This window comes from Pinus tabuliformis, chromosome 8, assembly GCF_031772625.1.
Source record: "Pinus tabuliformis cultivar Carrire ecotype Pingquan chromosome 8, CPIR1, whole genome shotgun sequence".
Taxonomy (NCBI): Eukaryota; Viridiplantae; Streptophyta; class Pinopsida; order Pinales; family Pinaceae; genus Pinus; species Pinus tabuliformis.
In genome coordinates this window covers 998,673,417-998,699,265 of record NC_142294.1, presented here as the reverse complement: position 1 = coordinate 998,699,265, position 25,849 = coordinate 998,673,417, and the positions used below count along the sequence as shown (strand labels likewise).

The 25,849-nt window shown below is 38.5% G+C and overlaps 1 protein-coding gene across 5 annotated transcripts in view; it reads right to left on the bottom strand.

Annotated features, from left to right (window-relative positions):
• Positions 1 to 25,849, bottom strand: part of LOC149238759 (O-fucosyltransferase 13-like) — a 232,106-nt gene that overhangs the window by 187,327 nt on the left and 18,930 nt on the right. For 4 of the 5 annotated variants that reach the window (XM_089373185.1, XM_089373187.1, XM_089373183.1 and 1 more), the window contains exon 6: positions 3,099 to 3,320. The exons of the other annotated variant lie outside the window; for it this stretch is intronic. In XM_089373185.1, coding sequence (XP_089229311.1) covers positions 3,099 to 3,320 — 222 coding nt within the window. The remainder of the gene's footprint in view (positions 1 to 3,098; positions 3,321 to 25,849) is intronic. 5 annotated transcript variants of the gene reach the window in all.

The window sequence follows — 25,849 nt, the reverse complement described above, 5'->3', positions numbered from 1 at the left end:
AGATTTATTATTAATCATGTAAAACCCCCTTCATCAAGTCGGCCTCAAGATCATCATGTCAGCCTCAAAAGTATAGACTCCAACCACTATATATAGCAAATGAAATCGACCTCTTTGGCATAGATTGGATCTACAACTCAAGTAGAAGAGATGAAGTGCGAATATCAAAAGGAGCCTATCCCATAACATGTAAGAGAAGGAAAGACCCATCAAAGAAGGAAGAATCTAGATAATTATTTGTTCTATCACACATGTGAAGGAGTTGAAGGTCTGCAGGATGAAGGAACAATATTATGATTGCAGGATAAATTGCAAAATGACCGAAGCCCTAATTGACTAATTGGATGGATGGTTTGATGGTCTTGAGGTATGGCTTGATGGATGGAAGTAAGGTCTTTGTCTTAGGTCAAGATTGTCTCAATTAGATTTGAATTTTCTAATGAAAGAGTTTAACTGGGCTTTCCCCTTCATAGGGGTTTTGCCCTAGCTAAGTGCTTACATTTTGTGTTCTCTTGTGTGTTTCTAATTTACATTGTTTGCCATTTGTCTTGATGATAAGAATTTAATAATTAGAAAGAAGAACAAATAAATAACTTCACAAGAAAATGTCAAAAATAAGAGAAATCATTATAATAAAAACCTAACCATGTTGCCCCAAACGATTTCTCAACACAAATGTTCATACAAAGTATATTATTATATTAGGAGCCTTATCATATTATGTGAGGATCCTTTTCCCACATTTAAGTGTTGGATGCATCACCTTGTTGAACCCCTTCCCCACCTTTTTGTTTTCCACATGATAATTATGCCCTTTTTCACCCACATGATTTATAAAGGGAGCCACTAGGGTCACATGAGGAATGCCGCCTACATTCAACGAATTGAGAGGAGCGGTCGTTACACATTATGGTGGGGAAATTACTAAAGGAAATATTTTTAATTGTTATGAATTGTCATATGAGCAGCAGTGGGTCCTTTTCAGGGAACAAACCCATGGATTATCCACTCAAGATATACATCAAGCATGGGCAGATGGTGCATAGAGGAGGTAGCTTTCACATTCCATGCCAATTGTATATACATTTTACATCGAGTTGCCTTCACTTGTGATGAGTTGGACAACGGATAGGGTTGTCACATGTGAATGTGTTCAGGGAAGCCACTACATAATTGATAAACGTTGGGCATAGGTCAAAATGGCACACATAAGATTGTGTATCAGTTTGTGCATACTTAGAGGGGGCTGTATTCACATAACATTGGCAGTATATTATATGCAACCATTTTCCACAATATGTGCACAGCCAGCTTGGAGCCACGCCATCTAGCCGCTTTGAAATTATTGCATTAGCCATTTTAACAATGGATCTGCACTAGGGTCCACGATTTGATCACTTGAAAAATAGCTTACTGTGGATGCAGCTGCATTCACATTACTAGGGCCACTCTCCTCATTTGTTCAATAGTTATTTCACACATAAGGATGTGAGCGTCTTCACCTCACAAGCTTAACTCATGTTGCCAAACCACATCATAAACCGTGTCATATACCACCGTGCATATGAAGTCATGTGGCTGACTTATGTTTTATATTCCTCCAGGGTACAGATTGGAGCTTTGACTTTTCCTATGGGACACATAGATCCACACTTAATAACTGGTTGTACATGTTTGAAGAAGGTCAATGGATCAATGGACTAAATTGAGTACTTACAAAACTTCTAGCACTTTCTAGAATAGAAAAAATATCATTTTTTATTTGTAAGAGGTTGAGTTAGAGACTCTATACAAAGAGCAGCTCCCTCACTTTGGCATGGGTGGATTTGGAAGAACTCCCTCTCTTGGAGCTTAATGGCAAATATCTTGGATGTGCTTGGAGAACCAGCAATTTCTCGTGGGTTATTATGTTTGCATATCTCTTATCATTGTTCCAGTTGCTGAAATCACTAGACTTATATTTTAGGGGTTTGAAGTTGGAGTACTGCTCCCATCTTCCATGTCGCATTATCATTCGAAATTTGCTTATGAATGCATTTTCTTCTTTGTTCATGGAAGCCTCTCATACATGGTTCTTGATAGCTGTAATATCCTTAAATATTGGTGTTTTCTACATATGCAACACTCGTGGCTATATTTCTGCAATACAGGGCAGCCAGTAAAGGGGACTTTTAGCTTGTACTTTTCAGTCATACTGTCCCTTTACCATCTTTAGAACAGCCTCCCATTCTAGCATTGTTATTACTCCAATCAACCAATGATTATGCACTAATTTCCAATCGTTCCATCCACTTTTTTCTGCAACTTTTTCAAACCTGTTTTGCTGAATATTACACTTCGCATCACCTTGTACATCATAGCTGTAATTTCCAGCAACCCTGATTAGGGAAGGCTCCCTTGAACCGGAGAAGAGCCGGACTGAAGAGCAGAGAAGGGTTGACAAGGTGACAGTGGCCAACCTCCTAGTTGCCTAAATCTATAATCTTGGTGCTTGGGGCTTTTACACTCTGATGATGACAGATTGAGCAGTAATAGACCCTGTATGTCCAATCTGGAATCTAGGCACCGGTCTTCCCTTTCAACCACCTCTAAACATTAAAAATCAATTTATTTCTGTTTTATAAATCTGGAATTTACTGCTGTCATTTTACTGGAAACCAAATTTATCCTAATTCCTAGACACCTTTCGAATCATCATCCTTTTGCTAGACTTAGTTTGTTTAGGAAGCTCCCATTGTGTTCGGGGAGAGCCGGACTAAGGAGAAGGGAAGTGCTACCAAAGTGACAATGGATAGTCTTCCTAAGTTGCCCTTAGAGTTTTAATTTGTGGTTGAGACTTTTACATCTTAATGAGAACTTGGGAGGTAACACTCCTCCATGAGAAAAAATGCATAAAGGATAAGATATGGGAAGATCACAGATTTTCCAGTAATATCATAATCACCAACAATTAATAGGAAAACTTAAATAAATGAAATAGAAAATATGATGTAAGAGAAACATTTATTTCAAGTTCTCCAAGATCCCAACTTCTCCTAAGAATCATAATGAAAAAGCTTCTTGAAATACCTAGAAACAGCTTAGACAGTCTTTCTTACCGATCTGATCTTTGGCTCATTGCTGGGGTAATAGCAATGAATGTATGATCAAGCAAAGCAGGAAGAACGGATTCAACATAGTCAAAATGTCCTTTCCGTTTATGGCAATCAACCCTCACTGGTTTCCTTCCTGCCAAGTCCCCTGGCAACTCTTTCACAACATGTACAAAGCCTTCCATTTGCTGAATAAAATAGTCTACATCAAATATATCTGCAAAACCACTGCATAAGCAAGAATCTAGTAAGTCTCATTTAACATGTTATCTCCAGAAAATGTGAAAGAGTTTCAAATAGCTAGGCACTGGCTACTGAGTATGACAGCAGAACCACAAGTCAAGTATGTCTGAAAGTAGGGAGCAAAACTGAATTTTGGGGGCTCAAATTAAAAGACCAATGGAGCTTCTCGAGACATAAAAAGAGACTGCAGTTACTAAAGCCACAAGCAACAATAGAGATAAGCCCACTCTGTGGAAGAATGTAACTAGTGTCGGTCTTCATAATTGTACATGTCAAAAGAAATTTTATTATTAAAGAAAATGACTTATTAAAGCATGGGTTTCATGCTTGGGTCAACGGTTTTTAGGTCAAAGCCCCCATTGAAGGCTTCTAGGTTTTATCTTGAGTCAATAGAGTCATTGTCATTTTTATTAGACCCTTATTGCGCTTTTGTATCATGTAAAAAGAATTATTTTTGAGTCAAAAAGGTCATTTGTCACCTCCATACCAAGTCGGCCCTGTCCTCATGAAGTCGGCCTGGATTAGGGCTATTCGACCCAGTAGAAAGGCTATATAGAGAGAGGCAGCTCGACCTATTTGGAGCACTCACTCTTCAAGTTCGATCTACAAGAGATAGAAGCAGAAAGAAGAGCAAATTAGTTGGGGAAGGAAGGAAGAAGCTGGGAAGACCTACATCAAAGTTCTTAGGCAATCTATCTCTCACACGTGTGAAGTTTCTGGGCTGTAGCTGGGGCCAAAATTCTGAATCTACTACAGGTCTGAAATTCTATTGCTGGGGGCCGAAAATCTGTAGCTGGGGGTCGAAATTCCGAATTGTAGCTGCCACTGGGAAGCTGTCACTTGGAGAATTGGACAGGGATCATCTATTGGAAGGAAGGGCTTACTTGGTGGTTGGAAGAGTTCTTTGTCTAGGTCTAAAGGGTCTTGGATTGTCTCATCTTGATTTGAATCTACAAGTGGAAGAGTTGGACTAGGTTTTCCCCTTGGAGGAGTTTTCCCCTAGCTGAGTGCCTACATCTTGTGTCTCTCACACATTTAATTTGGTAATTGCTTGATGAAAGATAAACTAATAAAGAAGTAAAAGAAGCCAACATAACTCACAAGTAATTATCAAGAAAGAGGAATCAAACCCTAATTCCTATAAGCATTGATTTCTCAACATGGTATTAGAGCTAAGGTGGAAGAAGGTTGAAGATCACTTTGTTGGCTATCATTTGAAGAAGGGAAAAGCAATCTTGGAAGGAAAGGTTACTCCCTCAATGGAAAGTTATTTGAAGATGGGTCTCAATATCATGAAAATTGTAGGAAGCTAGATTGGAAGGATCATCTACAATCTATCTAGGAGAGTCAAGAGTGAAGGATTCTTGGTTGCACTTACAGGTACACTTGATGATGACAATGCATGGATCATTGATAGTGGAGCCTCAAGACATATGATGGGAGAAAGTGGACAACTTCATACTCTATCAAGGGAACCATCATCACATGCAATGGAGCTAGGAGACAAAAACAACTATGTTGTCAAGGACCTTGGATCTACATCATTGAAGCTGGAAAATGGAGCAAAGCTACATCTCAACAACATCCTCTATGTCCCAAGCTTGAAAAAGAATTTACTTTCCATTTCTTGTTTAGAAGATAATGGAGATAGGGTTGCTTTTGTATATGGTAAACTTTTGGGAAAAGATTCAAGTATTGAAAAGGCAAAGGTTACTCGAACAAGCGGCAAAGGACAGAGAAATTTTTGGACATTTGGCCAGAGGGAAAGGCACGGAATGAAGCTTTCTAGGCTCAAACTCAGTTCTTTAGTTGGTACCTTGAAGAAGGGTAAACTCAGAGCGGTTTCAAAAGCCTTTGGTGTAAGTTTTTCAGTCTCCTTCTTACTTCGATTTGCAATACAAGGTTTCATTTACAGCTAGCGGATGTTCCCGAGGCAAGTTTCGTAGCAAGCTTTCGCGGGAAGGGCGGCTGGAACTTTCCAGCGGCGGATATTCTCCTGCTTTCCTCCTACGGAACGGAAAACCAGGCTTTAAGTGGTTTCCAGGCGATCGCGGGGCTTTTGAATGGTAAGTGGTTTGGGAATTTTGAGAGCGATTCCACTAGGCTCTCAACACGTGGCAAGGGTACGGTAAGGAATACCACCCTCCATCGCGCCTTAATGTTCGAGCATCTTGGCTTTGCGATATTTCTCCAAACCGTTCATTTTTGTAAAGAGAATCGATAGTCAGATTTGGTCGTGCTTTTTGGTGGGGCCGCTTGTCTTTTCAGGTTTTTTGTAACAGTGATGTGAGGGTTAGCAAAGTTTGACCTTGGGTTAAAAACCATAATGGTTAACCGAAGTTTGACAAGTCCGCTTTACTTCTTGTAGAATGGAGGGTCATATCTATGGCAGGATGCCCTTGATTTTTCCGGAGTCCAGGGTGAAGTCAGGTTTTTTTGTTGTATATGCTGTAACATTACTTTTTGTTTATTGAAATAGAAGGATCGTCTCTTGCTTCAGCAAAAAAGCAAAAAAAAAGAAAAGGCAAAGGTTACTAGAGTTCATGAAGGAAGACTATATAGAGTTATAACACCATCTCAAGTCCTAGTTCACATGGAGATCAACCCTATCAAATTTTAGCATAGAAGATATGGGCATATTCATTACAATATAATACCCTCTCTTAGTCAAATGGTAAAGGGCATCCCCCACATAAAGGAAGATCATGAAGGAATATGCAAGGGATGTGCTTTGGGAAAGAATACTAGGAAACCTTTTACAAGCAGCGATCCAAGGTCTAAGGAGATATTAAACCTCATTCATTATGATGTGTGTGGGCCAATGTCTAATAAATCTCTTGGAGGCCATCTTTACTATGTGACCTTCATTGATGATCACTCTAAAAATACATGGCTCTATCTTCTCAACACAAAGGACAAAGTATTTGAAAAGTTCAAGGTATTTAGGTCTGAAGTTGAGACCTTAACTGAAAGAAAGATAAAGACTTTGAGATCCGACAATGGAGAGGAATACACTTCCAAAGAATTGAATGCATATTGTAAAGAAGCAAGTATTAAGAGAGAGCTCATTGTTCCCTACAACCCTGAGCAAAATGGAGTAGGGGAAAGGAAGAATAGAACCATTGAAGAATGCATAAGGACTATGATATTTGATCAAAATCTACCAAAATTTCTATAGGGAGGAGCAGCCATGACAGCAGTATATATACAAAATAGAAGTCCTCATAGAATCCTTAATAATATGACACTGGAAGAAGCATTCACAGGGAAGAAGCCATGTGTAGACCATCTCTGAATCTTTGGGTGTCCCGCATACATCCATGTTCAAAAGACAAGAGAAAGAAGTTGGACTCTACAAGCATAAAAGGTATCTTCATTGGCCATAGCCTTTCATCAAAGGCTTATAGAATCGACATCAAGGAAGGAAGACAAATCGAAGTTAGCAGGGATGTTATATTTGATGAAAACCATGCCTACAAAAGATCCAATGATATACCAATCGAATCCGATGAAGAAGATGTACCGCCATTTGAAGAAGAAGAGCATCATGACAAGGAACCTACAAACCAAGAAGAGGAAGAAGAAGGACCAAGTGAGCCTATTCAACCTATAATCATTCCCGAAACAAAGAAGAGGCCAAATTGGTTAAAATCTACACTTGAAGATGCCGAAGGACATGGAGCAACTAAAGGAACTTTCAGAGAAAGCAAAAGACCGAAGAGATACTCAGGATATGCAGCATACATGACAAAGTTAATCGAAGCAGAACCAACTACCTTTAAAGAATCTGCTCATCAAGAACAATGGAAAAAGGCAAAGCAAGAAGAATATCAATCCATCGTGAATAATGGGGTTTGGGAAATCGTTCCTAGACCAAGTGACAAATCTATTGTCACTTCCAAATGGATTTACAAAATCAAACATGTTGTAGATGGAAGCATAGACAAATACAAAGCCAAATTTGTTGCAAGGGGTTTCTCACAAAAGGAAGGAATAGATTATGAAGAAACCTTTGCTCCTACTGCCAGGTATACTACTATTAGATCTTTGGTTTCGCTAGCTGCTACTATGGGATGGAATATCCATCAAATGGATGTCAAAACAGCATTTCTAAATGGAACCATTGATGAAGAAGTATATATTGAACAATCGGAAGGCTTTGAGATAAATAGCAGGGATACATGTTTGCAGACTCAAGAAAGCTCTATATGGCTTGAAGCAAGCTCCTAGGGCTTGGTATGCAAGGATGGATGCATATCTCTTAAGGATTGGGTTCGTCAAAAGTTTTGTCGATGCAAACCTCTACATCAAGATAGTGAAGAATGAACCAGTCATTATACTACTATATGTGGATGATTTGTTTATTACAGGTGTGGAGCGCAAAATTCTAGAATGCAAGAAAATGTTGGCAACAGAATTTGAAATGAAATATTTGGGACTCATGCACTATTACTTGGGCTTGGAAGTTTGGCAAAACCCGGTGAGATATATCTTGGTCAAGGTAAGTACATAATCAAGATGTTACAAAAGTTTAGTATGATGGATTCCAAGCCTATGACCACTCCCATGATCACTAATCTCAAGAAGTTGAGAAGCTCCAACTCTAGTCTCGTTGATCCTACAAGCTATCGTAAGTTGGTGGGCTCTTTGATGTACTTGGTAAATACTAGACCTGATATATGATTTGCTATAAATGTTCTTATTCAATTTCAGTTGGAGCCTCGTCATGACCATTAGATAGCTGCCAAGCATATCTTGAGATACCTACGTGGAACAATTCATCACTACCTAAAGTATGATGGAAAGGAAGTTAAGTTAACAGGTTTTACCAATTCCGATTGGGGTGGTAGTGAGACTGATGGAAGAAGCACTACCAGTGATTGTTTCAGTTTGGGATCTACAATGATTTCATGGATGAGTAGAAAACAAGATCCTGTTGCGTTAAGTAGTGTTGAAGCAGAATATGTTGTTGCATGTGAAGTAGGAAAAGAAGTTGTTTGGTTAAGAAAACTCTTGTCAGATTTGTTTGGAAAGCCTCTAGATCCTACAGTGATAAATTGTGATAATCAAAGCAGCATCAAGATGTCTGAAGACCCCGTATTCCATGCCAGGACGAAGCATATCAATAACAAGTACCATTACATTAGGATTTTGGTACAAGATGGGGTCATGAAGCTACAAATATTATGACGGATAAATAGGTAGTTAATGTATTGACGAAATCTCTTCCGAATAAGAAGTTTGAATATTTCAGAAGCATGCTTGGATTGGTTGATGTTACAGATTTAGTTGATATGGAGAGATGAAGCATCTTGTGGCAACAAGATGCTTGGGAGGACATCTGGTCGACCTATGTGTTGATGTCTAGATCCCGAAGTAGGGAGGGTGGCGTTGGTCATGGAGCTCCAACCTTGGATACGCACCCAAATCCCTAGGTTGGTGTTAGAGCTTAAAATCTTAATGGTACCTAGAGTGGCTAAAGCTTGAGTACACCTTAGTCCCACTCGATTAGAGTACCCTGGTCAGGTATCTAATCTGTAGCACTGTGTGTGCTAGAACTCTTCGTAGTTCATATCATTTTGAGATCTTCCATGTACCTATATATGTATGTAATTATGAATACCTCCCTAGTTAAGAGGGAGTGTTGAAGAATGTAACTAGTGTCGGTCTTCATAATTTTACTTGTCAAAAGAAATTTTATTATTAAAGAAAATGACTTATTAAAGCATGGGTTTCATGCTTGGGTCAATGTTTTCTAGGTCAAAGCCTCCATTGAAGGCTTCTAGGTTTTGTCTTGAGTCAATAGAGTCATTGTCATTTTTATTAGACCCTTCTTGGGCTTTTGTATCATGTAAAAAAAAATTGAGTCAAAAAGGTTGTTTGTCACCTCCACACCAAGTCGGCCCTATCCTCGTGAAGTTGGCATGGATTAGGGCTATTCGACCCAACAGAAAGGCTATATATAGAGAGAGGCAGCTCGACCTATTTGGAGCACTCACTCATCAAGTTCGATCTACAAGAGATAGAAGCAGAAAGAAGAGCGAAGTAGCTGGAGAAGGAAGGAAGAAGTTACGAAGACCCAAATCAAAGTTCTTGGGCAATCTATCTCTCACATGTGCGAAGATTCTAGGTTGTAGTTGGGGCCGAAATTCTGAATCTACTGCAGGTCCAAAATTCTATTTCTGGGGGGAAATTTGTAGCTGGGGGTCAAAATTCTAGATTGTAATTGCTACTTGGAGACTTTGACAGGGATCATCTATTGGAAGGAAGGGTTGAGTTGGTGGTTGGAGGAGATCTTTGTCTAGGTCTAAAGGATCTTGGATTGTCTCATCTTGATTTGAACCTACTAGTGGAAGAGTTGGACTAGGTTTTCCCCTTGGAGGGTTTTGCCCTGGATGAGTGCCTACATCTTGTGTCTCTTATACATTTAATTTGGTAATGCTTGATGAAAGATAAACTAATAAAAAGTAAAAGAAGTCAACATAACTCACAAGTAATTATCAAGAAAGAGGAATCAATACCTCATTCCTATAAGCATTATTCTCAACACACTCCACACAAAAACAGGTACAGAACCAGTTGTGCATGGCAAAAAAGACAGGGAATCTAAATTCAACCTACTTTAGTGTACATAAATTGATGGTAAGTGGGAAATTATGTACCTTGTATATTTAGAATGTAAATACCGAAAATAACATATTTTTAACAGAAGTAGTGTATTAGAATGGTAACTTCTAAGCAAGAGTGTGGCAAAAGGAAGCAAGTATCAAGCCATTTTATCAATTTATCATTATCATAAACCATCTATAACATGGAAAAAAATGTGATTTACACATTGTAATGACCCTAAGTCTTAAAGCACAATATTTATGTCCTTCATATCCATATCATTGCTACTACCATGAGGATACAGCCCAATTCCTACAAAACCTATAGTTAGAATATCTTTGTTAATCTTATTTTGGCCAGTTATCAATCTTAAATATTCCCAAACCCGATCTCTATGATTTGTTCCAACTCCTACCTAACCTCAAAACAAAAGCTCTACCATGTTAAGGATTCTAATTCTATAGAAGCATTCTGAAATTTTAGTGGGTACTCTTTCTCTCATGGCTTTTCTCAAAAGCACTTATGTTCCATCAAGAAGGAAGAAAGTTTGCTGGCAAAACAGAAGGTTGAAGAGATGCAAAATCAGCAGAAGAAATCTCAAGAAGAAGGCCTTTGGAGAATAGCATCACGAAGAAGATCTCCTCTCAGGTATCAAACACTCTTTCTTGGTGTTTGCTATTCTTGCAATAATTTTGGACATAAAGTTGTAAACTGTAAAGCTTATGCCACAAGCATAAACAACTTTCGAAGTTACTCTAGGAATGATTATCCCAAAAACTCTCAGGAAGATTACAACCATAATTATAACAGATTTGGATACTTGAGTAATGAGGTAGAATGCTACAGATGTAGCAACTTTGGACATTTGGCTAAAGACTACGCGTTAATCACTTCTCCAAGGGAACCACAGCATGTTGTCAAGGCTCCTTCAAAGGTTTGGAAAAGGAAAAACGAAAGTTGTGCCATGGCCTTAAAGGCTCAAAGAAATAGAAATGTATGGTATGTAGACAGTGGCTACTCAACACATATGATAGGGGATAAGAAAATATTTGTATCTATGCAGGAAGATAGTGATGGAACAGTCTCTTTCAGAAATGATGGCTATGCAAAGGTAATAGGAAATGGTACAGTCAAACTCAAAAGCAAGAAAGCCACAGCAAAAGATGTGCTACTCATTGAAAACTTGAATTACAATCTCATGAGTGTGAGTTAAATGTGTGATCAAGGGCAGCTAGTCACAATCCCAGTCAGTTGATCAACCTGCCATTTCAGCGCTCAGTCTATTGTAACATGCTTTATTTTTGATAAGTTAGTTTTTATTTATAAAAGAGGGTATGAAAAAAAAAATGAAATAAAACCCCATCAAAAAAAAATCAAAATTTGTATAAGTGTGTCTGTTTAAATGCCACTTCATAGAAATAAATTGCATTGTAATAAATCAAGGTTTTGTGTGCAGCTTGTTTACATGCCACAACCATTTCTTCTGATTTGGGTCATATAGTTTAATCTTGATCAAATCAATTAAATTTATGTTTTAGATTAGAGAATAAGTTCACCAAATTGTTTAATCTTGGTCGAACACTAGAAGATAGGACAGAATATAATAAATTAATGGCCTAATATGCTCAAATTTTGGCCAAAATTGTATTAGATTAGGATTACAAGTGAATTAGGCAAATAATAGCTGCTAGTCTAAATGCGCCAAAGTTAGATTAAGTTTTAATTAGGACTTAATTACCTTTAAAAACGGTGATTAATTTTTGTGTAAATAAACATTGAAATGCTTTTAGTCAAAGTCATAAACGATAAAAGCGATTTTGTCATGAAGCGCTAAAGATCAAACTCAAAAGGACGGTGATCCGCTTCCCCGCCCAGATCAACGGCAAGGAAGCCATTTTGCACCCCCTCGCTATGATATGTGATAAGAGAAAGGGGGGCGGTGCGAAAAGCAGTTTTATTCGCATGGGCCCCCCACTACGTGCCACCTCCTCCACGCTTCATACCCCCCCACTCATTACCACTTACCACCACCCCCCCTAAAATCCGCCTATATGTTTTCTCGCGCTTCTTGATACCGTGTCAACGGTAATATCTTTCTGCCCCTTCCACTTCCAACCATTGCATTCCTCATGTCCCTATCCATTGTCGTCGATCCGTTATCCACTATCTGTTTCCTCTCGTTACTGTTCTTCTCCTTCTGCATTAAATGCCCATTGTCCCGATCAGTGACGGCTTTCCCATAATGGTAAACTTATCCCGATTATAAATAATCCCCTCGCCCCATTATGCCATTTTTCTTAAATTGCTCTTTCACTATTTGATTGAGTTCATTGTTCCTGTTTTACCTTCTACGCCACTGCCGAGCTTACAACCAGTACATGTCACCTTAAGGTATTTGTGCTCCTATTTTCTGTTATCCTTCATTACAATTCTGTAATCATGGCTCCTAAGAGAAAAGATCAACCATCTTCCAATTCTTCTTCATTACAAGAAAACCCAAAAGCCTCTGATGCCTTAGACCTGGATCACATTCCATTGGCTGACCAGTTTTTCAAAATCACAAACAAAGAGTGTGAATTCGACATGTCCGAATTATACAATTAGCTTAAACAGACCTATATTTATTCTGAAGACGAAATAAATCTATGGGAATCCCATTTGCCCCTATACATGTTTCCTTAAACCCATTCTTTTCCTCATCTAGTCATGTGGTGCCAAGCTAAGTATAACCCTTTGCAGAGAACTGTGGTAGCTCAGAATGGAGACATTCTGATATCTATCACCCCAGAAATTATCAACAAGATGCTTCTGATCCCTGAAAATGATTCCCTTAGCTTTTTCTCCACTGCAGTATTAATGGACCTATATCATAAGCTCACCTTCCCTCAAAGAGCTCAGATTTTTAAGATCTTTCTCCCAGAACATGCTGAACTCCCTAAAAAGAATCCATGTTCCCTGAGAGAGCTAAACACATCATTTCCCTAGTTTCTTGCTTGTTAGGCTACCAAATAAATCAATGGGTAGATGAATCTATTCTAGGTTATCTATCCATTTTCTCTAAAGAAAACAAACTTGCCTTCATGTATAATTACAGTCAATTCTTGGCTAAAACTATGCATGAGCAATTGATGAATATTACTACTGAAGGAGTGTTTAAATACTCCTTTGTGCTAGTACATATGATTATTTTTCAGCAGGGAGACAGGTTACCTATTGTTCTACACAAGCAGGATGATCAACAAGTGAATCAAGCAGTCACATAGTGGACCTCATTGATTAGGAAGAACTCAACTGAGTTCAAATTTTTAGACTTCATTGATTGTTTCATTCACCCAATTGCACAACTTCTCAGCAGCCAGAGTGAACCCAGGATCAGTACAGAAATCAAAAGGATCCTACATCTCAGTGATCAAGCTAGAACATGAGACTAGTATCTTTACCAGAACTATACAGAGATTAGAGTATATGGCTGCGAATTGGCTCCATATAAATTGCCCAAATATGTTCCAATGAGAATTTTCTCTCTGGAATATATTAGGCAAATGATTAATATGGATGAACTTCATTTTATTTCAGGGAAGAGGAAATCTCAGTTTAAGATAAAGTCACAGGTAGGATCATTCATTTGTAATACTAGATCAGCAGGTTTAGAAGCAGATGCAATACTCAAACAGATGGGTTTCCAACCAAGCTTCACCTGGTCTTATGACACATTTAGTATTATCTCCAACTTAAGGGTGGAATTCAAAACCACACCTTATCATACACCAAGACCAGAGATTGAGAAGTTCAGGAATCAAGAACAGTGGGAGGAGAATACACTTCAAGAAGCAAAAGAACAGAGTTTACCTCCTTCTACTCTTCAGACTCCTACTTCTCACACCAAGCAGGACAAGAGGCCCAAAGAAGGATCTTCATCATCAGCCATTGGAGAAAAGGAATTCATTCATTATCAGAAGAAATCAAGGATTGACTCCAAAGGCACTACTACTACTCAAGGTCAGAAGGACCCTATAATCATGAAAAGGAATTCATTCATTATCAGAAGAAATCAAGGATTGACTCCAAAGGCACTACTACTACTCAAGGTCAGAAGGACCCTATAATCATCAATTTGGATGATTCACAGGTTTCTATAGGGACAGAAGAACCTGTAATCACTACTCCATCTTCTTCTTCAACTTCACAGAATTTGTTAGAAATCACCCAATCTGCAGGAGCAAGTGAAACAGAGGAGCCAAACATCTTCACTAATTTCCTTGAAATTAAGCAGAAGAATGAAGCTTTAAAGGCAAATGTTTATGCACAATTTTGGAAGCAAACTTCTACTTCACAGCACAGGTTGTTGACAGCTTTTGACAGCGAAAAGGGTAGAATGCAAATGGAATTTCTACAGGCTCAAGTGTTTTTTCTCTAGGCTTCTTCTAATTACAAGAAGACTATATTTTCTTTTGATGTTAATCATATACACCCAATTGATCAAATGGACATGCATAGGCAGTCTAGTGAGATGCTTTTCTCTACCATGACCAATATTGCTATGGCATTGTCAAAACTCAGAACTGCTCTGTCAAATGTGCAGTCACAATTGAAGATTGAAAAGATATCATCTTTAGCAAAGGATAATAGGGTCAAGTCATTAGAAGACTTAGTGATTAAAATTGGATATGACCCTACTGATGTTAAAGTTGCAGAAGATATTATCAAAAAGAAAAATGCAGATATTACAGCATTGAGGAAGCAGCTCAAATTGCCTTCTACAGAGGACCCTCAGACCAAGGAGATAGCAGAAAGTGAACAGCACAAGGAAGAAATGCTCAAGCTGATCATTGAGCAGAATGTACAGATAAAGACCATGGAAGAGCAAATTGAGAAATTGCTTAAGGAAAAAGAGCAATCTACTCAGTTAGTTATAGCTCCTATTATAGCTATTCCTATTACAGTGTCCAAAACAGCAGGGGAATCGACATCAACCACAGCAGAATCTACATCAATAGCAGGAGATTTGAACAAAGTCTTACAGGAGCTGACTCACCAGAAACAAGAAAATGAAAGGCTTCACAAGAAATTTAAGAATCTGGAGGTTCAGAAGATAAAAAATGACACTCTGTATGTTGAAGAAATGTAGAAGACCCACAGGTTGACCAGAAGGATAGAAGAGTTGCAAAGTGAGTCATTAATGGCTCAAACCTTGGCCCAAGCCAAGGAAAACATTTGGGCAGATATTAGTCAGGCCATAACTGAAGTATGGCCCTCCATACAAATCATTTTTTAGCAAGAGGAACTTATAAACAAATGTTAGATAGCTATTGAAGAAGTTAAAGAACTTCTTAAGGACAAACCAATTGAACTACAGACATGATGAGAGTTCTTAATTCAAAAACCAGAGCCGAGTTGGAGCAGATTCAGATTCTAGACATAACAGAAACCATTTTGGAGATCAAGAAGGTTTTGCAGAAAAAGAACTTTATGACTCAATTAGAGACTAAGTACCAAACTTTGAAGACTTTTGTTCCAAGGTTTCATTTTAAGTTTAATTTACTCAATCAGAGAGGACTACCAGGATTAGTGGCCCAAAATGACAGATTGATCAATCTGGAAGAAACCTACCAAAAGATTTATATGATAGCAACTGATAAAGCATGTTTTGAAGGTATAAAGGGTCACAATACATGAAAACAAATGTTAGAGGCTTTAGATTTTGACTTAACAATTAAGCATGAGATTAAACACATTTTTGTAAATAAGCCCACTTTTGAAAAGTACACCGAGGTTGATGAAGTTTACAGGAAATTGGTAAATCTTTCTATACCAAGTGAAGACAGATGGGATCACTTGTGTGAAGTTATCAAGTAACTTTCATCAACAACTGACAGACAATTGGGCAACACTTTTTGGGGACCACATCATCAACAGATTCCTAAAGGATAGTGCCAGCACTTAGCAGTTTTAAAATTCCTATAGTTTTGTACTATTTTTGTATTTTTGTTTGAAAAATATCTAGAAGAACTTTTATTTTGTATAAATAACTCCTCCTTCGAGTTATTAAGGGTTGAACCCTTGGATGAGCTTTGAGAACAGAATTGTAACCGAGCTGGAGATTTGCTTCAAGTTAATGAAAGGATTCTGAATTTGCCTACTATAGTTTGTCTCCTAGTAAGTTTTTCTTATGTGCTTATTTCATTATGTCTTTCTTCATGTATTTAAGCCTTTATGCAGAGATCTGGGTAAGATCATACTGAGTATCAGTCAGTCTTAAATCCCCTGTGAAGTTATAAACAATAATTAGGGACTAGTTTATAAGACTATTTGTTATTATAAACTCCTCTATATCCCATCTGCATTAGATTAAATATATTTTGTTTTACAAGAAACGTTGTTTGCCTGTATTCTTTTCTTATAACCAATCAAATATTCTATCTGAATATTTAGGAAGTTATATTTCATCAAGCCTCTGTTATTCACTCATTTTAAATCAATTAACTATTTTAGACAAATAGCAGACCTTTCATCCAACTTAGAAATTGTTAAGGCTTAAGCACCTGTTTTCAAATTGTTCATAACATTGGTCATCCAAAAACTCTAAAAACAAATAAAACATTTTAGATTCTCTGGCATGATTAATTGACTTAGAGTCATCGCAGAGGACAACATCAGACTGACACTGTTGCAGGGGGGCAAAAATTGAAGTATTTTCCCAGGGACAACGATTAAGAATTTTTCTTTAAGGTGAATAAAGAAATTGTAGGTTAAAATCTAGCTAGCTCCTTCAAAACATACCAAATCTCACTCTGATTCTCAAATTGTTTCTCCTTTATCTCATCCAGAGAGACTGGTGAGAGAAGCCTCGTTTAGAAGGAGACTTGAAGCTTCTGCTTCTTCTTCTGTACCACTACAGCCTGAAGATATTTCAGCTTCTGATCCCTTTAGCTTTGTTCCATCCCAATTAGATTTGGCTGATCTAACACCTAGGGTTTTAGAACTATTATCTAAAGGAGTTGATCTGCAGTCAGCTCTCTTAGTCCAATCTTTGGAATCATATAAACTCCCTAAAATATTTTCAGATTCACCCAAGTCAGAAGAAGAACTAGATGTACATTTACTGGAGCTAAAACCTACTGATTTTATCTCCCCCACTCATTATACATTTCCATCTACTTCTGCCCAACCTAAAGAAACTTTCTCTGTATATTCAAACCCTTTGTTTGAAAATAAAGAACAAGTTGAAACAGAGGTTCAGAAGTTAGTTATTAAAACACCTTTTAAAACTTTTAGGGATCCTCCACTTTCCCATCCTCCTCCTCCTACTATTACACCTCCATCTTCACCCACAACTTCACCATCTTCCTCTTCATCCTCCACTACATCATCTCCTACCTCTTCTACTGAATCATCTTCATCTTCATCTTCAAATATGGCCTTTCAACCTATTATTCAAGCTAGGTATGCTGCCCTGCATCTTCCCAACCAGCTCAATAATTTTCCTGATGGGTATTTGAAACACCTACCAAGGTTTAATGGGGAAACTGGTTTGTCTGCAAAAGATCATCTAACTGCCTTTTTAGATTTTGTTGATAATATGAACATAGAACATGAGGATGTATATATGCAATTATTTGTTCAATATTTAGAGGCAAACATTAGGATTTGGTTTAGACAAATGAGAGTTGATTCAATTCATTCTTGGAATGAATTAATTACCATATTGAGGTGTTAAAAACGATCCAGTTTACTATCTTATAGAATTTGAAGAGCTTATAAGAAACCCTGGTGAACCAATGGCAGATTTCATTAAACGATTCAATAAACTTTACCACAAGATGCCTCCTGATTGTAAACCTCCAGTTACAGCAGCAAAAGTTAGGTTTTCCAAAGCCTTTGATGATGACTTTGCAATCATGCTTAGGGAAAGGACATCCCCTACCTTACAGGACATGCAAACTAACGCTATAGAAGTTGAGGCTAATAGGTCAGCATCATCTAAACTCAAAGCCAAGGCTGAAAAGGCTGAAAGAAAAATGAAAGCTAAGGAAGAAGGGTCTTCCTCAAAAACCAAAAACGATGATCAAAAGATAGATGAGATAACATCATTACTTAGAAACCTTTCTAATAGGATTTCTAAGATAGAAACTCAACCTAGAACGATACAACAAACTGTTGCTAGACCTCAAACTCAATTTAGAAGAGTCCCTCAAACTCAAATTTTGCAGAGACCGAATACTGATCAACAGATCCAACCCCCATTGATGATTGATGACCAACAACCAGATGACATTAGTCTAAAGATATAAATAATCTAGATCATTCATCTGTACATAATGCTACTGTTTCTCACCCTTTAAACCAGTGTTCTTAAGATCAAGAAGAGATCAAATTTCTAAATATCGGGCCTTTTCTGAATTTTTTATTGCAAAATTGAACAGGAGATACGATCTAAGACCTAGGTCAGGGCCAGGTAGACCTCCAAAAAGCCCATTGTAAATGAACCTCAAATCAAATCTGCCAAAACCCAGACAACAATCATTCAACCATTGAATCAAACAGCTAAAAGAAGCCTAATTGATAAAATTGTTTTGACAACTTTCAATTTTGAAAGAGCACTGGAAAGAGTTAAAATACCAATTCCCTTATCTGAACTGTCAAAGAATCCAGGGTATAAAAACCAAGTTTCTAAATGGATTCAGTCATCCAGTGTTGATGCTGAAGGGGATGTGATAAGCCTGCAAGATTAAAAACCCTCAGTGGTATTTGGTCCTAGCTCGAACATGATTAATGAGAATGTACCACCTTTTTATGTGACTGAAAATTCATGATTTCTTGTTATATAATTGTATGTTAGATTCTGGGGCTTCCCATAATCTGATGCCAAAGGTAATCATGGACCAGCTGCAATTAGAAATCACTAGAACTTATCATGATCTTTACACTTTTGACTCCAAAAAAGTACCTTCTCTTGGACTTATTAAAGATTTGGTGGTTACTTTAGCTCAGATCCCTATCAAAAGTGTAGTTTCAGATATTGTAGTCACTGACATCCCTCCCAAATTTGGCACATTGTTATCAAGATCTTATTGTGCCAAATTAGGAGGAAGCCTACAAATGGACATGTCTTATGCCACTATTTCGATATATGGGGGTGAGCATCTTAGATTATACAGAGAAGTTAGATTTATGAATATTGTTTGTAAATCTGATCAAGCTAGGAATCATCCTATTTATGTGGTTGACCAAGACTTTGGGTGTTTTGAATTATCAGTTAATAATTCACAAAATACTCAGCTTACTATTGAAAACATTGTTGACAAGCCTAAAACCATCAAAACTGATATTTGGAAATTGTACTTTGATGGTTTTTGCTCAAAGGAAGGAGCAGGAGCTGGAATTGTATTAATTTCACCAGATAAAGAAAATATTACCCAATCATATAAACTTGAATTCGATGTAACTAATAATGTAGCAGAGTATGAAGCCTTTCTGCTAGGATTAGAATTAGCAAGAAGTCTTAAGGTGCAGAATTTAAGTGTATACAGTGATTCTGTTAGAGTCGGTCTTAAGCCCTCCATCAGCAATCAAAACTCTTTGCATTTGCATATCTAGGTGTCTCATCAGTGTCAATTTTTGCATCCCGTTAGGCATGCCATAACCCTGATGGAGGAGCTGGTGTGTTGTACCCCTCTTGGCATTGCTGGTTCAGGTCATTTCAGTCATTAAGCTCTTTCAAGCTTGTCTTATCTTGTCTTGAGGTCAATTTCCTAGGTCTAGGGTTTTGGTCAAATATGTTTACAAGGTCATGTGTCTGAAAAGTCAATGAGTATTCAGCAAGCCAGAGGGATGATTGTAAAAGTGTTTCTTCAAGATTTCTTATCTGGTACAGCTAATCTTCACCTTGGATTTAAAAACTCTGTTTTTAAAGCCAAGGTCATTTTCCAAGTTTTTGTAAATAAGTGATGAAATTTCAAAAGTCTTCAGCGAACAAAATGCAACCCTGGTCCCCTTGCCAAGATCCCTTAGATGATCTACCTGCAAAAAGAATTAATTCAAAGCACTCAATGAGTCAAATTCAGGACAAAAGAAACCAAAAAGTCAGTGTTATAAAGTGTCAAAGAGAAAACATTAGAAAGTGGGTTTGTGAATGAAATTTTTTCAAATGAAACTTATAAAAACCCCAAATTCCCTCCTATCACTCTCATTGTGCATCCTAGACGCTTGCAAGAGAGGTTTGAGAGAGTGATTGAGAGAAAGGAGCGAATACAGAGCGAGTTCGGGCATTGGACTGGTGCGCGACCCGTCAGGCCAGGTGCGCGACCCGTCAGGTGCGCGCGACCCGTCAGAGGGTCTTCCACAGTGTAAAAATACAACGGGCGCGACCCGTCAGAGGTGCGCGACCCGTTGGGCGTGGTGCGCGACCCGTCGAGCTGTCTCCCTGCAAATTGATTTTAAACTTGCTCAAACGCTCTCCAAGCCATAAATTCGTTTGAGGTAGGTGTTCTAAACTTGAAATGGTTGCTGGTTATGATTGGTGGATATCATGAAACATGTTTTAATGATCGAAATTGTGCAAGTGAAACCTCTTCATATGACTGCAATGTTAATGGGTAAAATGTGCTAGGGTTTGTGTTGTTTCAAGGTGTTTTCCCTTTGTAATTGTTTCCCTCCTTCCCCTTTCCACTCACACTTGTATGTATGCCTATTTTTCTCCCATGCTATTTTATAAATCAAATGCAAATCCTCCCTTCTCCCTAATAACTAAAAGTGTAAACCCTACCCCTCTCCCAAAGCATTCAAAACCCTAATCTCCCTCTACCATATGCAACAATATAAAATGTTGGTGAATATGTCAGCCGTTTTGTGCATATGTTTCCCTATCTTCCCCTATTAATGCTGCATGTTTTCATATCCCCATATGTTCACTTTCATACATGTTTTTCCCATATGCAGTGATTTTTGCAAATGATTTCCCAATATCCCTGATTTTAAATATGTACTCCTATATGCATAATGGTTTGCAACATTTTCCTTAAAAATTCCCTGTTATATTTATATATTCCCAATTCCTTGTAAAAAGGTCCCTCCCCTAACATTTCCCTCATGTCTTTTTCCCCTTGAAACAGCATAGAATTCAGCACTTTTTACAGGCAGAGACAGCAGTACAGTTTGTCCACTTTGCTCCTAAACTATGTCAGAAACCGAAACTTACGAGCAAAGTGATGACCATTCATCATCTGCAGATGTTGAGGTACAGAGGAGGCCTCGTAAGGGTGGTAAGGGTGGACATCATAAGCGAGAGGAGCCCACTTCTTTAGCAGAGTTACAGCCCTGTCCTATGGCAGTCACTTGTTTTCAGTACATGTCTTGTTATGAGTTCTGTGAGAGGATTTCTCGGATTCAGAACCACAGAGAGTTGGCCCGCCTTTTTGTTTTACACCTCCATGATGGACATGTCAATCTTGCAGGGGTGAACTTTACATTAACACCCGAGGTGATCTCACATGCTACAGGGATACCTAATGTTGGTGAGGTGTGGAATAAGCGCAAGATGCTAGATACTGTTCACTTTGAGCCTTATGTCCGGCCACCATTCATGAGACATTTGGCGGGTGTTTTTTCATTCAGGTTTCTCCGGAGCGAGTATGCTCCCATCATGAGGCTTATTATGCACTATTTTACCTGTGAGGGCAGATTTTCACAGGTGTACTCCTATCACATTCGCCTTTTGATGCACTTCACCCGAGTGAGGATGATGAACATCCCGGTTTTCTTCTTTCAGAACATTCAGAGGATGGTGCCCATGTTGCAGAGGAAGACCCCGGCACAGCAGTACAGGAGCCTTCACCATTATGGTTTGATTCAGCTAGTAGTATTGCATCAGTTGACTCAGCAGGGCATCTCATGGGAGGAGTTCATCTCTCGTGAGTTTTTCACAGCGCCATCACAGCCACATCCTGAGGTTGTTCACGAGGAGAGAGGACCGTCACACCGGCATCACATCCCTGTCACTAGACATGTCAGCTCCTCACCTTTGGTCACCTATCAGAAAGGCCCAAGGGCCTTATTTGCAGTAGCCAGGCGAGTACTATCTCCACAGCAGGTGGAAGGGGTCTCGCCTTCATCTTCAGCTCAGCGAGTGTTATCTCCACATCAGGTGGAAGGGGCCTCACTTCCTTCACCAGCACAGGCAGCACAGAGGGGCAAACAGCCCATGATTCATGAGGGTCCATCAGGAGTTCCAGACACTGAGGTGATCGATCTTGAGGCCAGTTCTCCTAGCCGAGAGGCAAACGAGATCATTCAGCATCTCAGAGCTGAAAATGATGCTTTGCAGAGGAGATTTGAGGGTGCCCAATGGACCATCACCTACCTGGAGCAGCGCAACAAACAGTTGGAGGAGGAGAAAGCACTTGATGAGCTATGGAGGATTCGTAGTGACCGAACCTTGAACCGTAGAAGACCCGGTGACCCATTGCCTGCTGACCGAGAGTCTATGCTCATCCAGGAGAACACACACTTGGAGAGGCTATTGGCTAAGGCCAACCAAGAGAAGATATTGCTGAGGAACATGAAAAACCATTACTGGGCAAGAATGCATGTGTGCAAGGCCAAAATGAAGATGTTTCAAAGGCGGTTGACCGAGGCTCTAAAACGGAGAAAGAGGCCAAATCCCCTCCGTATCTTGGTTGAGGCTTCACTCAAAGATCATGGCACTCAATAGCCTAGCCACAGCTCAAATCCCAAAAAAATTTGAGAATTTTGGGTAATTTTGGCATTTTTTGGTAATTTACAGGTTTTGGCTCTTTAACGGGTCTCACCCCCCGCGCGACCCTTCATCAGGGCAACTCCTTTTCACAAAAACTTAGCATTTCCTGATTTGTCATGCGAAGTTACATATGCCCATGGATGGACTTGAGTTTTTATGGATTTTTGGGCCTCCAGAAGGTCAAAATACATGCAAAATTTGACTTTCTGCCACTTTTTTGAACTGCAGAAAGCTGTCTTGGGAGAATTGGTTTTTGACAGGGCAAATGAACTCCAAATTCAAAAATTCCAGTTGGGTTGGAAAGTAGACTCACAGACCTTTCCAACAAGCCCACTTTTGCTCAATTTGGCCACCTGCAAGTACCCCAAACAGAGCTCCAAAGGGGCGCGACCCGTCAGGCAGGGGGGCGCGACCCGTCAGGCAGATTTGTCCAAAAATGCACTATACAGCCCAGAAAACGCAGATTTGACTCAGTTTGACTTTTTGAGGTTAATGATGATCCTCTTTGATGTAATTGTGACACCTTTTAGACACTTTTACCCTTTTGTAACTCTTCTAGAAGATTCATTTATGAAAAAGGTAAAAAATTAAATGTATGAATTGGTTTTCAAGTTTATAGAGGCAAGTTGTTTTGACTGCCTAGTTTGTAGTGCTTAGTTTAGAAGTGGTTGAAACAGCTCCTAGGATAGTGAGCTCGACCCATGGAGGCAGGGAAAGAGGTTAGATCATCTATATTATGTACTTTCTTGCTCATTTTCATGGTTGGACTCTTGAGGGAGAAGCTATCATTGTATTATTTCACTGTATCTCTGCAATTTTTGGCTAAGGAAGACCAGGGTTTTGCAGTCCTCTTTGGGATTCTTGTGGACTCATGTGTTGATGGTGTGTTTCTCAATGTTCTTGTAAGCTTTGTTATGTGATTCATTTCCTTTCTTTACTTCTGCACATTAAACAAATTAAGTGTTAAAGTAAGAATTCATGCTTGCCATGCTCTGTTTTTAAGTTTGTTTAATTTCAATGTTTTCTACTGTCTAAAGAGAATTCAAAGTTATTGTTTGCTCTCTTTAGCTCTTCATCTTTCTTTCCTGACCATCCACCTCAGTTAAAGGCATTAATACTGTCTCCTACCTTGCCCCAAGGAACCCCCTGCAGAAACTGTGTCCAATCCCCGCACCCAAAATTGCCCTCTCCTCAATTTGCCACCAAAAACCCAAAAACCCCAAAATCAATTTTTCTGATCAGTTTACTAGCCTAATATCAGTGATACCTTATTGGTCATCTCATTTATTGGAGATTTTGCGAGATAGACCGGAGAGAGCCTTCTCCTGCCCCGTAGGGCTAGCTACGAGGCTAAATGGTTTGATGTTGCCTTGAGGTTTACCTTTCTCAGCCTGAGGTGAAATTTCAAGCGCTAACAGATTCTAAACTTATTGTCAAACAAGTTAGGAATCAGTGTCAAACTAAGCACCCCAGACTAAGATCTTATAGGAATGAGATTTGGGATTCAATTGAAAATTTCTTTTCAGCATTCAATATCACTGTTATTCCTAGAGATCAAAACATGCATGCAAATTCCTTGGTTGTTTTTGCTAGTTCTTTTAAATTTCCTAATCAAATGCTTGTCCAGTATCAAATTCAAGTCAAGTATAGACCATCTATTCCCGACAATCTTAAGCACTAGCAAATCTTTGATGATGACGAGCAGCTAAAATCCTTTTTGCAAGTCATTGATGAATTCTCAAACCTGCAAGTTGAGGAAGAACAACTTGATAATCTTGAAGTTTACAACGAAAATCAAACACCACAATTTGACTCTAAAATTGTTGATCATAGCATTATTCAATTATCTAACAATTTTATTCCAAAAGGGTTAATCCCTCTTGAGAAGCTCTTTGATCATAATGATGTCCCCAAAAATCCACTATCAAATTCACATGAGGAAAATATTGAAATTTATAACATTGGAAGTTCTAAAGAAATCAGAAATGTTAAAATTTTTGCATCCCTGTCAATGGAAGCCAAAGACAAATATTTAGCCCTCCTTAAAGCCTACAAAGATGTTTTTGTTTGGTCTTATAATGAATTAAAAACATATGATACATCTCTTATTGAACATAAAATTCCATTAAAACCAGAGGCAAAACCTTTCAAACAAAAATTGAGGAGAATTAATCTTGTCCTTCTTCCTGTTATTGAAAAAGAACTTAAGAAGCTACTTGATGCTAAAATAATACTTCCATTGAGATATTTTGATTGGGTAGCCAATCTAGTTCCAGTGAGAAAAAAAAATGGTGAAATTCCTTCAATGGGGATTGGATTTCATTGGTGAAATTCATCTTCCATCAAGCAGTCAGCACAAATGGATATTGACTGCTACAAATTACTTTACCAAATGGGTAGAGGCCATTCCAGTCAGAAATGCAACTGATATTGTTGTTATCAAATTTATTGAAGAATACATATTGTCTAGATTTGGATGCCCCAGGCAAATAGTGACAGACAATGCAGCAACATTCAACAGTACTAAGATGATTGAGTTCTGTTAGAAATATCAAATCTTGTTGCATCATTCTACTCCATACTATCCACAGGGAAATGGACTGGCAGAGTCCTCGAATAAAAGTTTGGTTAAAGTTATAAAGAAAACATTGGAGGATCATAAAAGGAGTTGGGACAGTCATCTCATTTATGCACTTTGGGCCAACAGGATTTCACCAAAAAGATCGACAGGTAAATCCCCTTTTCAGCTCATTTATGGTAAAGAAGCTATATTTCCCACACATTTAGCTTTTCCTGTCATGAAGTTTTTACAAGAGTCAAATGAAGAGCCTGATGATTTCTCTCGAAGAATAAATCAGATCATATAGAACTAAATGAGGATAGAGATGAAGTTCATTACAAGCTTAAGAAATATCAGAGTAAAATGAAAAGCTTGTTTGATAAGAAATCTAGGGAAAGAAATTTTAGGGAAGGTGATTCGGTACTAAGATGGGATGCTAGAAGAGAAGACAAAGGAAAACATGGCAAGTTTGACAACCTCTGGTTGGGACCTTTTAGCATTGTTGAGGTTAAGGGTAATAACACTTTCATCCTGCAGAATTTGGAGAGAGAGTATTCCTCATTGCGTGTCAATGGGAAATACTTGAAGCAC